We start from the raw sequence: 19,845 nt of genomic DNA, 5'->3' as shown, positions 1-19,845 counted from the left end.
AGCTAACAGGAGATCTGACATGCCCAGACAGTTACAGCTAACAGGAGATCTGACATGCCCAGACTATTACAGTTAACAGGAGCTCTGACATGCCCAGACTATTACAGTTAACAGGAGCTCTGACATGCCCAGACTATTACAGTTAACAGGAGATCTGACATGCCAAGACTATTACAGTTAACAGGAGCTCTGACATGCCAAGACTATTACAGTTAACAGGAGCTCTGACATGCCAAGACTATTACAGCTAACAGGAGCTCTGACATGCCCAGACTATTACAGTTAACAGGAGATCTGACATGCCCAGACTATTACAGTTAACAGGAGATCTGACATGCCCAGACTATTACAGTTAACAGGAGATCTGACATGCCCAGACTATTACAGTTAACAGGAGATCTGACATGCCCAGACTATTACAGTTAACAGGAGCTCTGACATGCCCAGACTATTACAGCTAACAGGAGATCTGACATGCCCAGACTATTACAGCTAACAGGAGCTCTGACATGCCCAGACTATTACAGCTAACAGGAGATCTGACATGCCCAGACTATTACAGCTAACAGGAGATCTGACATGCCCAGACTATTACAGTTAACAGGAGATCTGACATGCCCAGACTATTACAGCTAACAGGAGCTCTGACACACCCATATGGTTGCAGCAAAAAGGAACTCTGACATGCCCAGATGGTTACAGCTAACAGGAACTCTGACATTGACAATTACAGCAAATAGGAACTCTGACATTGACAGTTACAGTAAATAGGAACTCTGACATTGACAGTTACAGTAAACAGATACTCTGACATTGACAGTTACAGTAAACAGATACTCTGACATTGACAATTACAGCAAATAGGAACTCTGACATTGACAGTTACAGTAAATAGGAACTCTGACATTGACAGTTACAGTAAACAGATACTCTGACATTGACAGTTACAGTAAACAGATACTCTGACATTGACAGTTACAGTAAACAGATACTCTGACATTGACAGTTACAGTAAACAGATACTCTGACATTGACAGTTACAGTAAACAGATACTCTGACATTGACAGTTACAGTAAACAGATACTCTGACATTGACAGTTACAGTAAACAGATACTCTGACATTGACAGTTACAGTAAATAGGAACTCTGACATTGACAGTTACAGTAAACAGATACTCTGACATTGACAGTTACAGTAAACAGATACTCTGACATTGACAGTTACAGTAAACAGATACTCTGACATTGACAGTTACAGTAAACAGATACTCTGACATTGACAGTTACAGTAAACAGATACTCTGACATTGACAGTTACAGTAAACAGATACTCTGACATTGACAGTTACAGTAAACAGATATTCAGACATTGACAGTTACAGTAAACAGATACTCTGACATTGACAGTTACAGTAAACAGATACTCTGACATTGACAGTTACAGTAAACAGATACTCTGACATTGACAGTTACAGTAAACAGATACTCTGACATTGACAGTTACAGTAAACAGATACTCTGACATTGACAGTTACAGTAAACAGATACTCTGACATTGACAGTTACAGTAAACAGATACTCTGACATTGACAGTTACAGTAAATAGGAACTCTGACATTGACAGTTACAGTAAACAGATACTCTGACATTGACAGTTACAGTAAACAGATACTCTGACATTGACAATTACAGCAAAAAGGAACTCTGACATTGACAGTTACAGTAAATAGGAACTCTGACATTGACAGTTACAGTAAACAGATACTCTGACATTGACAGTTACAGTAAACAGATACTCTGACATTGACAGTTACAGTAAACAGATACTCTGACATTGACAGTTACAGTAAACAGATACTCTGACATTGACAGTTACAGTAAACAGATACTCTGACATTGACAGTTACAGTAAACAGATACTCTGACATTGACAGTTACAGTAAATAGGAACTCTGACATTGACAGTTACAGTAAACAGATACTCTGACATTGACAGTTACAGTAAACAGATACTCTGACATTGACAGTTACAGTAAACAGATACTCTGACATTGACAGTTACAGTAAACAGATACTCTGACATTGACAGTTACAGTAAACAGATACTCTGACATTGACAGTTACAGTAAACAGATACTCTGACATTGACAGTTACAGTAAACAGATACTCTGACATTGACAGTTACAGTAAACAGATACTCTGACATTGACAGTTACAGTAAACAGATACTCTGACATTGACAGTTACAGTAAACAGATACTCTGACATTGACAGTTACAGTAAACAGATACTCTGACATTGACAGTTACAGTAAACAGATACTCTGACATTGACAGTTACAGTAAACAGATACTCTGACATTGACAGTTACAGTAAACAGATACTCTGACATTGACAGTTACAGTAAACAGATACTCTGACATTGACAGTTACAGTAAACAGATACTCTGACATTGACAGTTACAGTAAACTGATACTCTGACATTGACAGTTACAGTAAACAGATACTCTGTCATTGACAGTTACAGTAAACAGATACTCTGACATTGACAGTTACAGTAAACAGATACTCTGACATTGACAGTTACAGTAAACAGATACTCTGACATTGACAGTTACAGTAAACAGATACTCTGACATTGACAGTTACAGCAAACAGATACTCTGACATTGACAGTTACAGCAAACAGATACTCTGACATGCCCAGACAGTTACAGCTAAGAGGACTGTGTAATGTTATACTGTCTAAAACTCACATACAAGAATAATTGTTATTAAATTAACTTAGTGTTTAGTAGAATTTTAATCAGGAATGATAACAACAGCAAGCTCATTACATACTGACCTTATTCTCACTGTAATTTGCTATGACCACACCAACAAACAGTGTCAGACCAATCATGTAGCCAATAAATACGAACACATGGACGTAAATTGCATGGACCTGAAAATATAAAAATATTTACTGTCAACGTGGTTATTTCCAAGTAAGTTTCGTGATTTTGATAGGTAAATTATATGTATAAGGGTTATTTCCCTGATTTTGTTTTTCATCCGTTCCAAAAATACCACACATCACAAAACAATACCTGTGGGGGAAATTTTCGTGGCCATATGGCATTCGTGTATTTAGCAAATTTCCATGCCTACAATAACATGGACCTGGAAAAACAAATTATTTGCACATCAAAAGCATAATCCTCTAGTCTGTTGAAAACAAAAATCACATAGCCAAGTAAATATTCAACATATTCTATATGAGAGACTGACCGTGCCAACACGCTCTATGATGACATCCCTGACTTCCAGCCAGCCCTCCAGTGACAGCACCTCAAACAAGGCCAACATGGCATTCCCAATGTTGTCAAAGTTAAAATTGTAGGGATTTGTCCTGTAAAATAAATATCATTATATGTAATATTTATTACTAAAATAAATTATGTCTGCTATTTCAGACATTATTATTAAAATTATTCACCAAGGTGTTGAGATTAAATAGGGATAGAACAGTGTTTTTATTACCTTTACAGTGGTATGAAGACAATGGGATACAGACATGTTCTATATAGAGTGTAAGCGTTATATATTGAATATGTCTGTATCAATTGCGTAGCGCTATATTGAATATGTCTGTATCGCATTGCATTCATACCACCGTAAACACAATAAAAATACCGTTCAGTATATATATTTACATCAAACAAATCATTGAAGTACCGTAGGAAGAAAATAAAAGAAGGGATGTGTTGCGATGTTGGTAACTATAGCAGATACAGCATGTTGTTGCTAATACAATATAGTTCCAGTGAATCTTCGTAAAGACACCAGTATTGTTAGCAAAATTAAAAGAAAGAGCTCATTGACAACATTTTTGTTTAATGCCTTTTACGTTTTCAAATAATTGATATATTCACAATCCACAATTTCCGTCTCCGAGTAATTATGGTTGTCAAGCACAGCATGCATTGACACAGATTTAGTAGTAACGTGGTTGAATGTTCTATAGGAACTGTACGCTTCAGCCATTGGTTAACGTTGGTAGCCTACCTCATGGAGAAGTTATATACAATCCCATTTCCACAATATTCAGTTTAGTTTTTGACAAAACAATCACTTGATGTTAGCTTTTTGTACATAAGGTAACAGAATACAATACTAAAATTGCATTGATCAGTCCTTAAAATGGCTCAGTCTAGTTGATGTCACAAAGAGACATCATGATTATGGTACTGATTTTTTTGCAGTCAGAGTTTACTAAGCTGAAGAATGAAGAGATGTAAACATAACTGTATGGTCGCAGTCACTGCACTACACATACAGGTCAGGTAAATTATGTGAAATTCAGACTTCATACTGACGAAATCTTTACAACTGCCTTACCATGTCCTAGGGACGTAGAAACCAGGCTGCTGGTTCTTGACGACTTTAACTTTCATTTTGGTTACATACACCTGATTCAGGAAGATTCCAGTACAATTCTCCTGTAAAATAAAGGTTATATCATGACTAAAAAATCTACAACAAGTAGACAATCAACAGTTTCAATAATGAAATGAGCCCAGGGGGCTAGTACATGGGGTCTGACACATAGTAGGGGTGGGCTTATTGTAAGACAATATAAAGATAGCATTGTTAGCACTTTTATTGACCTAGCATAAGACAGATGATAAACACAGTGCAAAACTACAATTAAAAGTAATTTTGACCACATTGTCAAATATAACCATTCCTAAATTACACTACTATGTATTCACTTAAAATGAAATATGGATGGACTGTAGGATCTAATTCGTTTTGACACTTGAAATCTGCTGAAAATCAAATAGTACAGATAATCTGCATACGATCCATGTACTACTGATAATAAGTGATTTTTCAGGTGCTTGAAAGGTACCAGTAACAAGGGTATCCAGGTATGAGATATTGTAACTTACTTGTTTTAGGGTCTATAACAGTGACAAGGGTATCCAGGTATGATATATTGTAACTTACTTGTTTTAGGGTCTATAACAGTAACAAGGGTATCCAGGTATGATATATTGAAACTCACTTGTTTTAGATGATAAGTGAACAATATTTTTTCAAGTACAACTTACCCTCGATAGGATAGCTGGGTCATTACACCTGGCCAAACGACCGCCCAAAAGGTGTACGCCAAAGGTAGCAAACAAAAACATGAGGACTATCAGCAGAACAGATACCTACAGTGAGAGATAGAGAGATTTCATGGTTATATCAAATCGGGGAACACGAAACAGACATACACTTTGAAAGTTATTTGAGAAATCATGACCAACCATAACTCCTAATTATCAAGTGACTGATAATGAAGTAATATAAATCATCAGAGTTTTTGAAAAGCAATAATTCATATTTGTTCAATTCCCTACATTTGCCTCTCTAGGTGAATGGTTTTAGCATCAAAAAACCAGACTGGTTCCTCAATGGAGACAAAGAGCATGAGTTATGATATCTCCATGGAGTAACAGACAGAAGAAGCATCAACTCATCTCACTACAACTTAAGATAGGTATTCACTCATCAAAGTAATTGTATGGACCCAACAGAGCATGCAAGTTAAGACTCCTTAACGCATCTAAGTATGTGATGAGATAGGTGTTGACTCCTCAGCTAAGTGAAAGCTACATAGGTGTAGACTGAGCACCCTAGTTAAGATAAAGATTGAGTAAAAAGTTCAGAGAATTATCGACTCATTGGAATATGAGTTTTGACAACGTCAGCAGATCAAGTACATATATGTTTAATGGTATTTACCAACAAAATTTCCTTGAATCCTCTGACAAGCTCATATACCACCATTCTCATATGTGGGACGAGTACGAAGATCCGGAGTGGACGGAGACAGCGTAGAATCATAAACACCTGTGCTAACGAGATTGGAGGCACTTCCTGTGGCATCCAGCAGACAAAGATTACGCTCACCTGTACAATAGCAAGAAGAAAAGTTTACAAACCTGTTTAAAGATAGCACTACTCATAAAGCAAAGCAAAGGAAACAATATTTACATTATCTGAACACTCATCCTTTCTCCATCCAAGATACTTTTTTACTAAATTACAATAGGTATATATATTATAGATGTGAAGTGACTAATCTATACTTACAGAGTAAATAAAAAGGTCGAGAATTCCACCAAAATCTTTAATCACAGCCTTTGGTGTGAAGAAGAACCCATTGGCCAGAACCTTAAGGCCCATCTCCAGACTCATACAGATCACAAAGAAATACTCTGTTACCTGATTGGATAAATGAAGATACATCATTAGATCAGAAAAAGATACGTCAATTTCAAATATTATGTAAAATCAATGTATTTAATTGTGTAACAATGTTTCAAGATTGACAGAGCTTTCTACTGATCAAAAGATCATTGCCTTCTATCACCTTGATGTGAGTCACTGAGGCCAAATTACCACTGGATGAAGACTTGAACATCTTGAAAAGTTGTAACATGTTTATACATACTTTGTTTGTCTAGTAAAGTCTCATACAGAAATATGTACCCTTTATAGGCCAGTCCTTCCTTCTGACAGTACATCTGTATTTATAAGTCAAACTAAGTTTGAGAGGTTTCTCAACAGAAGGAAAGAACACATCAAACAAAATATATTTGTGGCATTACAGATCTTTAAAATGTTTCACATCTTTCCTTTAAAATACTAATGCTTTCTTTGCTGAAATGGCTTCTATTGATTCCTGACAGCATTAACATTTAACGGTGCTGAGTTACTTCTTGGGTGAAAAACAGTGAAAATGCAATAGTAGTTACCTTGAGGCTGAGATGGTCCATCAGTCGGAAGAATGGTGTCTCAAACATCATGGAGATACAGGACATTATGGTGACCATGATCATAACCCAGTCAAGATAGGTCACGAGCCCCAGCAACTTACTGTAACATAAAAGTCAGACTTAATACTACAGATGACGTGTTAGTCTGGCAAAACAATCTCTGATAATGATTACTTACTTTAACACAAATCCATTAAAAGTAAGGCATAGCAAAAAGATACAAATCCCCTTGTATGTCCACATGAACTTGTTTGAGGTATTCTTATATATACTTGACCAATACATCAAGTTTGATTAAAATCTGTTTTAAAATAAAGTCCAACAAAGGAGATATTCTAATGATAAGACCAATATACATGTATGAAGCCACTAGAGTAATGACAAAAACAAACCATACAAAGTAATGTACATCTGGAACACTATTGCTCTTACTCTGGAATTAGATATCCACAATTTTACCAGTGTGAGGTTTTCTATCTCACCCTAGGGTTGCAACAATCTACACATGTTCTCTGCAAATTTTCAACAATTGCACGATGTCACGACAACATTAAAACAATGTCACATCGACAACTCAATCATGTCTCAGTAACACTGACTTACATTGCTGTAAAGTCAATATTAGATACATAAGAGTGTAAACAGGGTAGGAAATCATTCACCCCCTTGAGGGTGAGAGAGACATTGGAATCTCAACCCTTGGGGTACCATGAGGCTTGACAACTTAGAATCTTCAGTTGAGATTTCCCCCAAAGGGTGGGAAAGATTCTATTAATCCTTTCCTTCACTTTGCTGCAAAGGGATAGTTATACATGTTTTAATTGTTCAGCAGTAACCTTTATGTTTCTAATCCATTACTGTACACATTTTAATTGTTCAGCAGTAACCTTTATGTTTCTAACTACTTACTGTATACATTTGAATTGATTACTTACTGTATATGTTTGAATTGTTCAGCAGTAACCTATATGTTTATGATTACTTACTGTACATGTTTTAATTGTTCAGCAGTAATCTATATGTTTATGATTACTTACTGTATACGTTTTAATTGTTAAGCAGTAACTTCTATGTTTCTGATTACTTACTGTATACGTTTGTACTTGCTGTTGATTTCTTTGCCAGTGACAGGGTCCCTCAACATGTAGTTGTACTTGGCATTAACTATCACCTGACAGATTTTTCTGAACTTAGTCTCTCTCCCAACAGTAAACAGAGGTGTGTCAAAAAATGGATGGTTCTCTCGAAGGTCCTCTTCCTGTTGATTCCTAAATATAGTAGAATACAAATCAGACATATTTTTTGTCACCTGACCCAAGATTAATCAACATTCGTTAACAGGTATGCATTCAGTCACCCGGCCCAAGTTTCATCAACAATCATTAACAGGTATACATTCAGTCACCCGGCCCAAGTTTCATCAACATTCATTAACAGGTATGCATTAAAGTGACCTGGCTCAAGTTTCATCAACATTCCTTAACAGGTATACATTCAGTCACCTGGCCCAAGTTTCATCAACATTCGTTAACAGGTATACATTCAGTCACCTGCCCAAGTTTCATTAAAATTCTTTATATCCTCAATACACCGATGGTGATGTTACCAGCAATCACACCCTAATGTGCCTGCATATCATGTATGTTAAAACCGACAGATGGAAGGAGGGATGATATACAAAAACACAATATGGATGGACAGAATTTGATGTTTGATACACATAAACACTCACAGTACACTGTAATATTTGTTTATAATGTTATAACCAAACCTTTTGATTTCTGCTTGTTGTTTTTTCTGTTGCCACACTTTGATGTCAAATTCATCGTTACGTCTATTTACAATGTGAGCAACACCGTAGTGTAAGTCACCATTTTCTTTGACTGTTCCAGAACTTTTGGTGTTTGTTCTCAAACTGCCTGGTCGGGAACCTCGCATACTCCTGTTGAATATGAATATAAAATGAGATATTGTAATCTGCTAGATTATAAGATTATAGTTACAACACAGAGTGAATAGACATTAATATTCCTACAAAAAGACTTTATTACAAAGAAATTTTCTGTTTCCAAATCATTATAATTTATGATTGTACCTTGAAAAATATTATTAAAAAAAATTAAAAATAAGAATTTGCCGAAGTTAATTTGCTTAAATAAATAAAAGATAGAATATACTGTATGGGGCAGCCATTCAAGATAGATATATCGGTGGTGTGATTAAATACTCAAGACTACAGCTGGATTAAATCAATATCATATACAATGAATCGTCATGTGTGCATTTTGCAATTATTTAACTGATTCATATTAGTGATTATTGCAACAAATATTATAAAGTGAAAGTAGGAGATCATAGAGGGCCACTCAAGTGAGTAGGACGGCCTCTCATTAAAAGTGAAAGTAGGACAGGGCTACTCATTAAAAGTGAAAGCAGGACAGGGCCACACATTTAAAGTGAAAGTAGGAGATGGACATTGATTAATGTGAAGTGGGTGATTATTATGCAGGAAGGGGTTCCTGTTATGTAAAGCTTGAGTCAGTTTATCACAGGCTAGATACTGAGAATGGGAAATCATCTATAAAATACAGTGTATAAGCTGGTGGGTGTACCATATAATCAGAAACACATTTTAGATTCATTTATTCATGCTAGTTAGTGAGAATCAGAAATAACATACAGCACATCTTATTGATTTGAGGTTGTCATTATTTACATGCAAAGTTATTCAGATCATTTAATTATGTGTTTTTGTAGTGTTCCAACAAAATGATTCAATATACAATCAATGTTAGCTCAAGCTTTCATGCAAGTCAATTATTAATATTTTTAAATTGCTGTGTCAATATCAATCATTGTTTTATATATTATACACTTTATCACTGTGTCAATATCAATCATTGATTTATATATTATACACTTTATCACTGTGTCAATATCAATCATTGATTTATATATTATACACTTTATCACTGTGTCAATATCAATCATTGATTTATATATTATACACTTTATCACTGTGTCAATATCAATCATTGATTTATATATTATACACTTTATCACTGTGTCAATATCAATCATTGATTTATATATTATACACTTTATCAAACGAAGATAAAGAAGCCAGGCTAACAAAACATAGGAACAGAACATATTTAGGAAATGAAATCGATCTTAAATCATTTCAATTTTTGTGACAACAAACATTTTTAAATACAATAACATCTGAACATTCATAGAAAACAAAAACTATTGAGGAATATACAAAATGATTAAACATATTACTCAATGATTATTTTTAGTTACATTTTCCTTTTAAAACCAGTTGCAATGTTTACATATATTTATTGAGAGTTTTGTATGGAATTTTGTTGACTAGATTTATCCATGCTGTTTTTCGAGTTTTGTATGAAATTTTGATGACTTGAGATTTATTCATGCTATTTTTCGAGTTTCGTATGAAATTTTGTTGACTTACGATTTATCCATGCTATTTTTCAAAATTCGTATGAAATTTTGTTGACTTTAGATTTATCCATGCTATTTTTCAGCCTGTGTCAGTAGTGGTAGGGTGGTATAAAAACAGTTAAGAGCATCATAGCGACCAAAAGATATCAAACACAAATCTAAACTGGGACTATATTCACGTTTTAGGATAAAGTCTGAAAATAAAACACCATAGTCTTGTGATATTTTATATAGAGACATTACGGTCAACTGACCATCATTTATCATATGGTGACAGTATATTGCTGTCTATTTTTGTGTTTCGTGTCACCGACTTTAGCCAGTGTTCTGTCAGTTTTAATCGATTATTTACTGATTTACTGCCTAAATGGCTGTCTATTTTTGTGTTTCGTGTCACCAACTTTAGCCAGTGTTCTGTCAGTTTTAATCGATTAGTTACTGGTTTACTGCCTAAATGGCTGTCTATTTCTGGGTTTCGTGTCACTGACTTTAGCCAGTGTTCTGTCAGTTTTAATTTATTAGTTACTGGTTTACTGCCTAAATGGCTGTCTATTTTTGTGTTTCGTGTCACCAACTTAAGCCAGTGTTCTGTCAGTTTTAATCGATTAGTTACTGGTTTACTGCCTAAATGGCTGTCTATTTTTGTGTTTCGTGTCACTAACTTTAGCCAGTGTTCTGTCAGTTTTAATCGATTAGTTACTGGTTTACTGCCTAAATGGCTGTCTATTTTTGTGTTTCATGTCACCAACTTTAGCCAGTGTTCTGTCAGTTTTAATCGATTAGTTACTGGTTTACTGCCTAAATGGCTGTCTATTTTTGTGTTTTGTGTCACCGACTTTAGCCAGTGTTCTGTCCGTTTTAATTGATAATTTACTGATTTACTGCCTAAATGCACGGCTGTCTATTTCTGGGTTTCGTGTCACTAACGTTAGCCAATCTTGTCAGTTTTAATTTATTATTTACTGGTTTACAGCCTAAATGGCTGTCTATTTTTGTGTTTCATGTCACTGACTTTAGCCAGTGTTCTGTCAGTTTTAATCGATTATTTACCAGGTTACCACCTATATTGCTGTCTATTGCTGGGTTTCCTGACCGTCATCAGTCATTGTTGTGTAGGCTTTAGTTAGTTACCAGATATAACCACCTACACGACTGTCTATTGCTAGTTTCATGAGCTATGTAGAGAGTTTAGAAGAAATCCACAGTAGATCACTTGTGTGTTTGTAGATATTATTTGTTCTAAGGATCAGTAGGCAGAGAGCTGGAAAACCAAACTCTCTGGAATTAAAACATCTTAATTAGTTTTATAATAAGAAGAAATTAGTCTCAAACTGTTCATTTTCTATATCTATATGTTTTTGTAGATTTTATAAGGATTACCATCAAATAACACATAGAAAAATCATATTTCACAAAATACATGTGTATACTCAATATGAGAACAATGATATACAATGATCATACATTATTTAGTAAGTGAACTAGACTAAGTGCAGGACTAAGATCTTTTTGTGAAAAGTGTGACTACAAAATCAATGTCATCAAATAGACATAAAATTTCGGAGACTGTCATTTGACTGAATGTCACATCACAATCCCGAGAGTACAAACTATCCCCGGAAAACAGGTACAAATATGATTGAAATCTCTGGTGCCAGTTTCATCAATATTTCTTAACTTAATATTTTCTATAGGAAAGCAGTACAGAATTTAAGAAAGTTTACCAAACTACTATTTTTTCCTTAAATTCTGTAATGTTTTCCTATAAAATTTTAAAGTTAAGGAATTTCCTTAAGTTAGGCCTAAGGTATTTTGATGAAAACGGGGCCCGGTTTCTTTTCTTATTTCAAGTATTGGGTTTGAATCAACATATCTATACCTCAAATCTGAGAAATATTCTATATAACAGTACTGATAAGGTAAGATAATGCATGACTGTCTTCTTCTAAAATTTGATCTATCCATTCATAAAAGTAACACTAATACAAGAGGCCCAGAGGGCCTGTATCGCTCACCTGGTTTCATGAGATATGAAACAAGAAAGATGCTTCAGTATATTTGTCGCTGGTATTGCTATGTCAATATATATCATAAGCATTTTATATGGGTACATGTACATTGGTTTTATTTTATTGCTGAAAATGCCAAAAAGTGCATTAATCCATGAAATGAAATTGACTTTTGGCACGACCCCATAGGGATGCTACCACACATATGTGAGTGATATCCATTGCTTAGTTTCAGAGAAGATCTTGTTTAGACCAATTGACCCCTTTTGACCCTGCCCTCTGCCTCCTGGGGGGTCAGCTCCTTCCTTTATACAATTTTGAATCCCTACCCCTAAAGGATGCTACCAGTCGAACCAATGCTAAGTTTCAGAGAATAATTTGTTTAAATCAATTTAGCCAAATAGACCCGACTTGGTCCCATCCCTCAGCCCCCTGGCGGCCCGGGTCAACCCCAACATTTGTACAATTTTGAATCCCCACCAAATAACCTTGCTACCATACAAATGTAAGTAATATCCATTGCTTAGTTTCAGAGAAGAAGTTGTTTAAACAAATTGACCAATTTTGGCCCCGCCTCTCAGGCCCCTTGGGGGTCAGCCCCACCATTTGTACAATTTTGAATCCCCACCCCATAGGGATACTACCAGGCAAATATGAGTGATATCCATTGCTTGGTTTCAGAGAAGAAGTCGTTTATATCAATATAGACCAATTTACCCGTTTTGGCCCCGCCCCTCAGGCCCCTGGAGGGGCCAGCCCCATCATTTGTACAATTTTGAATCCTCACCCCATAGTGATGCTACCAGGAAAATATGAGCGATATCCATTGCTCGGTTTCAGAGAAGAAATCGTTTATATCAATATAGCTAATTTGACCATATTTGGCCCCGCCCCTCAGGCCCCTAGGGGAACAGCCCCATCATTTGTACAATTTTAAATCCCCACCCCGTAGTGATGATACCAGGTAAATATGAGCGATATCCATTGCTTGGTTTCAGAGAAGAAGTCGTTTATATCAATAAAGACCCATTACCCGTTTTGGCCCCGCCCCTCAGGCCCCTGGGGGGCCAGCCCAATCATTTGTACAATTTTGAATCCCCACCCAATAGTGGTGCTACCAGGCAAATATGAGCGATATCCATTGCTCAGTTTCAGAGAAGAAGTCGTTTATATCAATATACCGAATTTGACCATATTTGGCCCCGCCCCTCAGGCCCCTGGAGGAACAGCCCCATCAGTTGTACAATTTTAAATCCCCACCCCGTAGTGATGATACCAGGAAAATATGAGCAATATCCATTGCTTGGTTTCAGAGAAGAAGTCGTTTATATCAATATAGACCAATTTACCCGTTGTGGCCCCGCCCCTCAGGCCCCTGGGGGGCCAGCCCCATCATTTGTACAATTTTGAATCCCCACCCCATAATAATGCTACCAGGCAAATATGAGCGATATCCATTGCTTGGTTTCAGAGAAGAAGTCGTTTATATCAATATAGCCCAATTGACCCCTTTTGGCCCCGCCCCTCAGGCCCCCGGGGGGCCAGCCCCATCATTTGTACAATTTTGAATCCTCACCCCATAGTGATGCTACCAGGCAAATATGAGCAATATCCATTGTTCGGTGTTCAGAGAAGAAGTCGTTTATATCAATATAGCCAAATTGACCCCTTTTGGCCCCGCCCCTCAGGCCCCTGGGGGGCCAGCCCCATCATTTGTACAATTTTGAGTCCCCTACCCACAGGGATGCTTCTGACTAAATTTGATTAAATTCTGATCAGCGGTTATGAAGAAGAAGTCAATTGTTGACGGACGGACGACGGACGACGGACGACGGACGCCACGGTATGGCATAAGCTCACCTTGGTCCTTCGGACCAGGTGAGCTAACAAGTGGTGTATGATATCAAGGACAGAAGAATAGATGTATTCATCAAATAATACAATTATAAAAATAATCTGTTTCAGATTTCAGATAAAGAATAAATCTATTTTTGTATGATTTTCTATTTTTCAGATTCCAAAATACAGTTTTTGCAAATTTTCAAAAGTCATATCTAGTTTTACTCTTATTTGAAAAATCTACTCTGAAGTAAATTACGTATGAATTACCTCCTGTCCATGCGGAGCTGGTACTGCTGTGACAGAAGGGATTTTGGCCCTGACGCCACTAGCTGGGTAGATCCACACACCTGCATCTTCTGTTGGGCTGAATCCCTGTAACAATTACTTAATCAGTGACCATAGATAATATAAATCAGACAAAATTTGTTTCTTTCATACGAAAAGTGTAATATTTCACATACATTTTTGTGTATCTTTAATTTACATTTTGATTTATTTGTTGTTAATCTGATTTTAGAAACAGCTATGTGATAATTAATGTTTACAATGAAGCCTACTCTTTTCATTATAATATAAACTCCACAGCAGTAGACTTGTTTAACAGAAGTTAGATTACAAATGTGGGCGATGCAACATATGCTTCAAGTTACATCAAAATAACTTCAAGTCTTTGAAAGTAATGCCGCAGACAAGACTGAACTCAACTGACTTTTGACATTGAAATGAAGGTTTCAGTGTATATTGCACAGCTGCTTGATTGCAATGAATATGTATGTTTCAAGTTTCATTAGAATATATTGATCTGTTTAAGTTTTGCCTCCAACAAGATTGTTATAAACAATGTGATGAACATAAACTAGATCTAAAACAAGATGTCTTCCTTCTATTGAGGAAGAGACATAATGTATAGATTCTATTAATTCATGATTTATCAGACAGAATTTGTAAAGAAGCACCTTCTATACAACCTATTCTAACTTTATTGGTTGTATATATAATTCGTCTAACCTAACAATCATTAACTTTATTGGTCGTATATATAACTCCACTGACCTAACAATCATTAACTGTATTAGTTGTATTATATAACTCCACTGACCTAACAATCATTAACTGTATTAGTTGTATATATAACTCCACTGACCTAACAATCATTAACTGTATTAGTTGTATATATAACTCCACTGACCTAACAATCATTAACTGTATTAGTTGTATTATATAACTCCACTGACCTAACAATCATTAACTTTACTGGTTGTATATATAATTTGTCTAACCTAACAATCATTAACTTTACTGGTTGTATATATAATTTGTCTAACCTAACAATCATTAACATTGTTGGTTGTATATATAATTTGTCTAACCTAACAATCATTAACTTTACTGGTTGTATATATAATTTGTCTAACCTAACAATCATTAACATTGTTGGTTGTATATATAATTTGTCTAACCTAACAATCATTAACTGTATTAGTTGTATTATATAACTCCACTGACCTAACAATCATTAACTGTATTAGTTGTATTATATAACTCCACTGACCTAACAATCATTAACTGTATTAGTTGTATATATAACTCCACTGACCTAACAATCATTAACTGTATTAGTTGTATATATAACTCCACTGACCTAACAATCATTAACTGTATTGGTTGTATTATATAACTCCACTGACCTAACAATCATTAACTTTATTGGTTGTATATATAACTCCACTGACCTAACAATCATTAACTGTATTGGTTGTATATATAATTCGTCTAACCTAACAATCATTAACTTTACTGGTTGTATATATAATTCGTCTAACCTAACAATCATTAACTGTATTGGTTGTATTATATAACTCCACTGACCTAACAATCATTAACTGTATTGGTTGTATTATATAACTTCACTAACCTAACAATCATTAACTTTATTGGTCGTATATATAATTTGTCTAACCTAACAATCATTAACTTTATTAGTTGTATTATATAACTTCACTAACCTAACAATCATGGAGATGCCATTTTTCTTCTCCACTACCCCTCCACTCTTTGTTCCCTGTACCGAATGCTTCACCAGCTTCAGTGGCGTTGATTTTGTAAATGGAGTTGTCTCCTCATGGTGTTCCTGTATGTCCACAGTCAAGTTTAACTCCTGACCCATGAATTGTCGCATGAAGCTCTCACGGATGTCAGAGATGCTGAAATCTCCTGTCAACTTTGTCAGGTGAACCATCTGTGGATGATTCCTAAAAGGCAAAAGAGTAAGTCAGTTATAAACTATTATAAACCACACACCTACCAACTTCCCCTTGTACGAGAAAATACAGTTATCATCCCTCATTAGATTTAATCTATTATTGTTTGTTCTTCATAAACAACTCTTTGAAAGAGCAATAATAGCTATTTACAATTAGGTGTTCTTAATTTTGTGTTTATAGTATGACTTTTTCATGTTGCATTTCAATCATAGTTTTAAATACAAAACCTGTCAGGCAATACTTACGGAAACTTGGCAAATATCCTCAGTCTGAGTGGCATGGTCTCCTGAATTTCAGCGCTCTGTTCTCTCGCCTTTCGCTGAGTAACACAAAGGTAAAAAGTCCATTTGTTTATAAAACTTTGCTTATTACCTTTTTTCTACCTGCACCGTAACAGGACTTTTTACATAATAACCACAATTAACATATTTACCTTATACATATAGGTATATGTTATACTGATTTAGCTTACGACACACAAGTGGTCCAATGGACCTGTATCACTCACCTGATCTTCATGTAATTCTGTGAACTTCTATAAGTGGGTAAGGCAAACTCACTGATCTTTGTCTATAGCACTGACTAGCATTCTATATATCTTATGAATACTTGTATAAAGATTATACCTCTACAAAGATCTCAATTCATTTCCAATGACTGTCAAAAGTTGGTTAACTATGCTAATGGCTAAACATTATGGCTCTGGGTCTTTTGGTTATTTAGAAATGTGAAAACGAATATGCCACAGATATTATCTCAAGATCTATTTGGGAGGAAAGATAAAGTGTGAGAAATGGAGAAGCTTGCATCCTAGCTTTTTTGTATGCTATGCCCTGTCCCGTTTCGCTTCCTTATACCTGCACTATAATTTTTTTATAATCTCAATCAGGTCTTCATGAATGAAAATCAAACTTTCTATCAAAACGTAATCAAACAGTCAATCTTTGATCAAAGCCATTGTTGAAATGAAAAGCTCACAGTCAGTGTACTGGAATTTTGCCCAGAACTGATGTACAATTTTCACCCAAACCAATGTTACATAGTAGCCTCGCTTTCAATACCATCATGTCACTCGCTCAAATCGAGCTTTTAGACAAGTATTTTTCTGGTCAAGCTGGACACTAGACTGTCCAATAAATAAAGTCAATGAAAATAAGAATGGACATCTCAAGGCAGAATGTATGTTATGTGTGAAATTGAATATTTCCAACTACATGTATTTTATAATTTGGGTGATAACCAGCTTTAACATATTTGGCCATAAAGTTTGATCTTAACTTAAACACACAGTAATACTTTACCTGTTTGAGTTTTTTGATGTCCTCGTCTAACTCCAGATTGTCTAGAATGACAGCTACAAAGGAGCTGATGACGATCTTCAAACCAAAGCATAGACTGGTTTTACAAGGCAGTTAATACTACACTAATGACAGCAGTTAATATTGAGGTCATTTCAAACAACATTACAACAATGGTATTTGTTTTTTAAATCTTACATTCATTTGTCATAATAATGAAATTCATATATATATTTTCACGTTGATTTACAGGAATTGAAATCGAAACAAATTTTTTTTTTTTTACACCGATCTGAATGAATCATAAATATTAATTTCAGCATTGTTTTGATAAGCAATGACAAAATGATGCCCACAAAAGTTTGAAATTAGACGCCGTTGTTAAATACATATTATAACACTGATATCTACCTGGTAAAAAATTAAACAATAGCATCTTAATGTATATATAACTTCTTTATACCAGTAAAATGTTAGGTTGATTGAACATGGATATAATGTTACTCATGCATGGTTAGTATTTCAACCCAGGTTACACAAACCAACCATTTGTAGTTATAGGATATATAGTGGATACTGTATAAATACTGGATTTCATGCATCATCTGTTATAACAAGATGTTTATTTCAGTTATAATGTATTGCCAAGGATACCAGCAAACACCAACAATTAAGTAGAATATTCCACCCCAAAAATATGCAACAATGCTGAAGGTCAAGGTTATCTTGTTATCGTACATACAAGGTTAACTTTTGATAAAATGTCTGTGGGGGTCGTAACTGTCATATATATGTATTTGTGACACTACATATATAGCAAACGTGATCATATACAAGATGAATGTGAAGAGAAGAAACGGTGAAAAGTGTAAATATTGAAAATTGAATTGTGTAACTGCTACAACAATCGTAGGTCAAGGTCATTATTGTATTATACGATACAATAATCCTCAAATAGAATGCACAATAACAACAATTTAAAGTATTATGATACTTTATTTGTATCTATTCTTAACAATTTAAGTTATTTTCTTCAGTAAAAAAATTCATCTTTTTTCTTTTCAAATTTTAAACCTATAAATAGATAATTTTTAGACATCATGAAATACTGTGTATGATACAAACTGAAAAATTAAATAAAAAACTCTAGTATAATGATATGACTCAGATAAAATTACACCTATTTTTTTAACGGGTATAAAACTTGATGTAACACATACATACATGTTCTGTAAACAGAAGGCTTGTATTTCAATAATAATTGTTGTGATTTACTGTAAAGTATGTCATTTCATGATAATACAAACTTTTGAATCAAGGTGTTTTGAAATATTTCATTCAAAAGCAAAATTGTGTTGTTCAAAATCAGGGAAAGTAGGGGTGATGATGTTTTTGTAAAAAATTAAATGGTATCAGAATAGGAAAAATGGTGAGGTGCTGTTTCTAATTGAAATGCATTAGTAACAGCGAAATGCATTGTCATACTTACAAACTTACAAAAACCCAAACTAAGAATTCAAGATACACTGAAACTGAGGCAACAGATATACTTAAAATGTCTGCTTAAAGCATGTTCAGTAAATTCAAATGAAATATAAATTTTTAGTCTGATATTTATCATAGATAGTCTTAAAGTTAACAATTTCCTTGAAAAACAAAGAAAATTCAAATCAAATACTGGTAATTTTTATAAAACCAGCTATTGTACTGTATAATTCCATCTTTTGCAATTTTTTTGGTATTTTAATGCTTTTTTTTTTTATTTATGTTGTTACATGGTATCCTAAACGAGAATGTTTTATAATTCAACGTACAAATTTTCTTAATTGTATGTTCTATTACAGAAAAAGTCCCATCTTTCTCTGGGAGTGCCCATTTTTGAATGATGGAGGGTTTGTTGAGGACTGGTGTACTATGTTCCCAGAACAAACACAAGAGCTCCTACACATGTACACCACTTCCGCCTATTGCACTGTCTGTTGATTATGCTTCTCTAACTTCCCCTCCTAAACATCACAAAATCTTCTTTACAGAAAACTAGAAGCATCAAGCCCGTCAAATCAAAGGAGAATTGTTGCAAATAAAAATTCCTTCTAATGACTTGATAATGTACCTCAAAGCAAAACAAACATGAAACAAAATCAGCAA

The 19,845-nt window shown here is 34.8% G+C and overlaps 1 protein-coding gene across 3 annotated transcripts in view; it reads right to left on the bottom strand.

Annotated features, from left to right (window-relative positions):
• The window catches only part of LOC117342111 (sodium leak channel non-selective protein-like), a 56,945-nt gene that overhangs the window by 14,745 nt on the left and 22,355 nt on the right, over nucleotides 1–19,845 (bottom strand). For 2 of the 3 annotated variants that reach the window (XM_033904111.1, XM_033904112.1), the window contains exons 14-27: nucleotides 17,701–17,775; nucleotides 16,645–16,718; nucleotides 16,142–16,387; nucleotides 14,403–14,507; nucleotides 10,464–10,478; nucleotides 8,588–8,758; nucleotides 7,905–8,084; nucleotides 6,796–6,916; nucleotides 6,131–6,262; nucleotides 5,780–5,947; nucleotides 5,101–5,205; nucleotides 4,385–4,485; nucleotides 3,275–3,395; nucleotides 2,850–2,948 (exon numbers count right to left, since the gene is read on the bottom strand). In XM_033904111.1, coding sequence (XP_033760002.1) covers nucleotides 2,850–2,948; nucleotides 3,275–3,395; nucleotides 4,385–4,485; nucleotides 5,101–5,205; nucleotides 5,780–5,947; nucleotides 6,131–6,262; nucleotides 6,796–6,916; nucleotides 7,905–8,084; nucleotides 8,588–8,758; nucleotides 10,464–10,478; nucleotides 14,403–14,507; nucleotides 16,142–16,387; nucleotides 16,645–16,718; nucleotides 17,701–17,775 — 1,713 coding nt within the window. The remainder of the gene's footprint in view (nucleotides 1–2,849; nucleotides 2,949–3,274; nucleotides 3,396–4,384; nucleotides 4,486–5,100; nucleotides 5,206–5,779; nucleotides 5,948–6,130; nucleotides 6,263–6,795; nucleotides 6,917–7,904; nucleotides 8,085–8,587; nucleotides 8,759–10,463; nucleotides 10,479–14,402; nucleotides 14,508–16,141; nucleotides 16,388–16,644; nucleotides 16,719–17,700; nucleotides 17,776–19,845) is intronic. The other variant, XM_033904113.1, reaches the window with a different exon arrangement.

This window comes from Pecten maximus, chromosome 14, assembly GCF_902652985.1.
Source record: "Pecten maximus chromosome 14, xPecMax1.1, whole genome shotgun sequence".
In the NCBI taxonomy this organism is placed as follows: domain Eukaryota; kingdom Metazoa; phylum Mollusca; class Bivalvia; order Pectinida; family Pectinidae; genus Pecten; species Pecten maximus.
The sequence above is the reverse complement of the archived record's forward strand: the minus strand, read 5'-3'. Positions and strand labels throughout refer to the sequence as shown.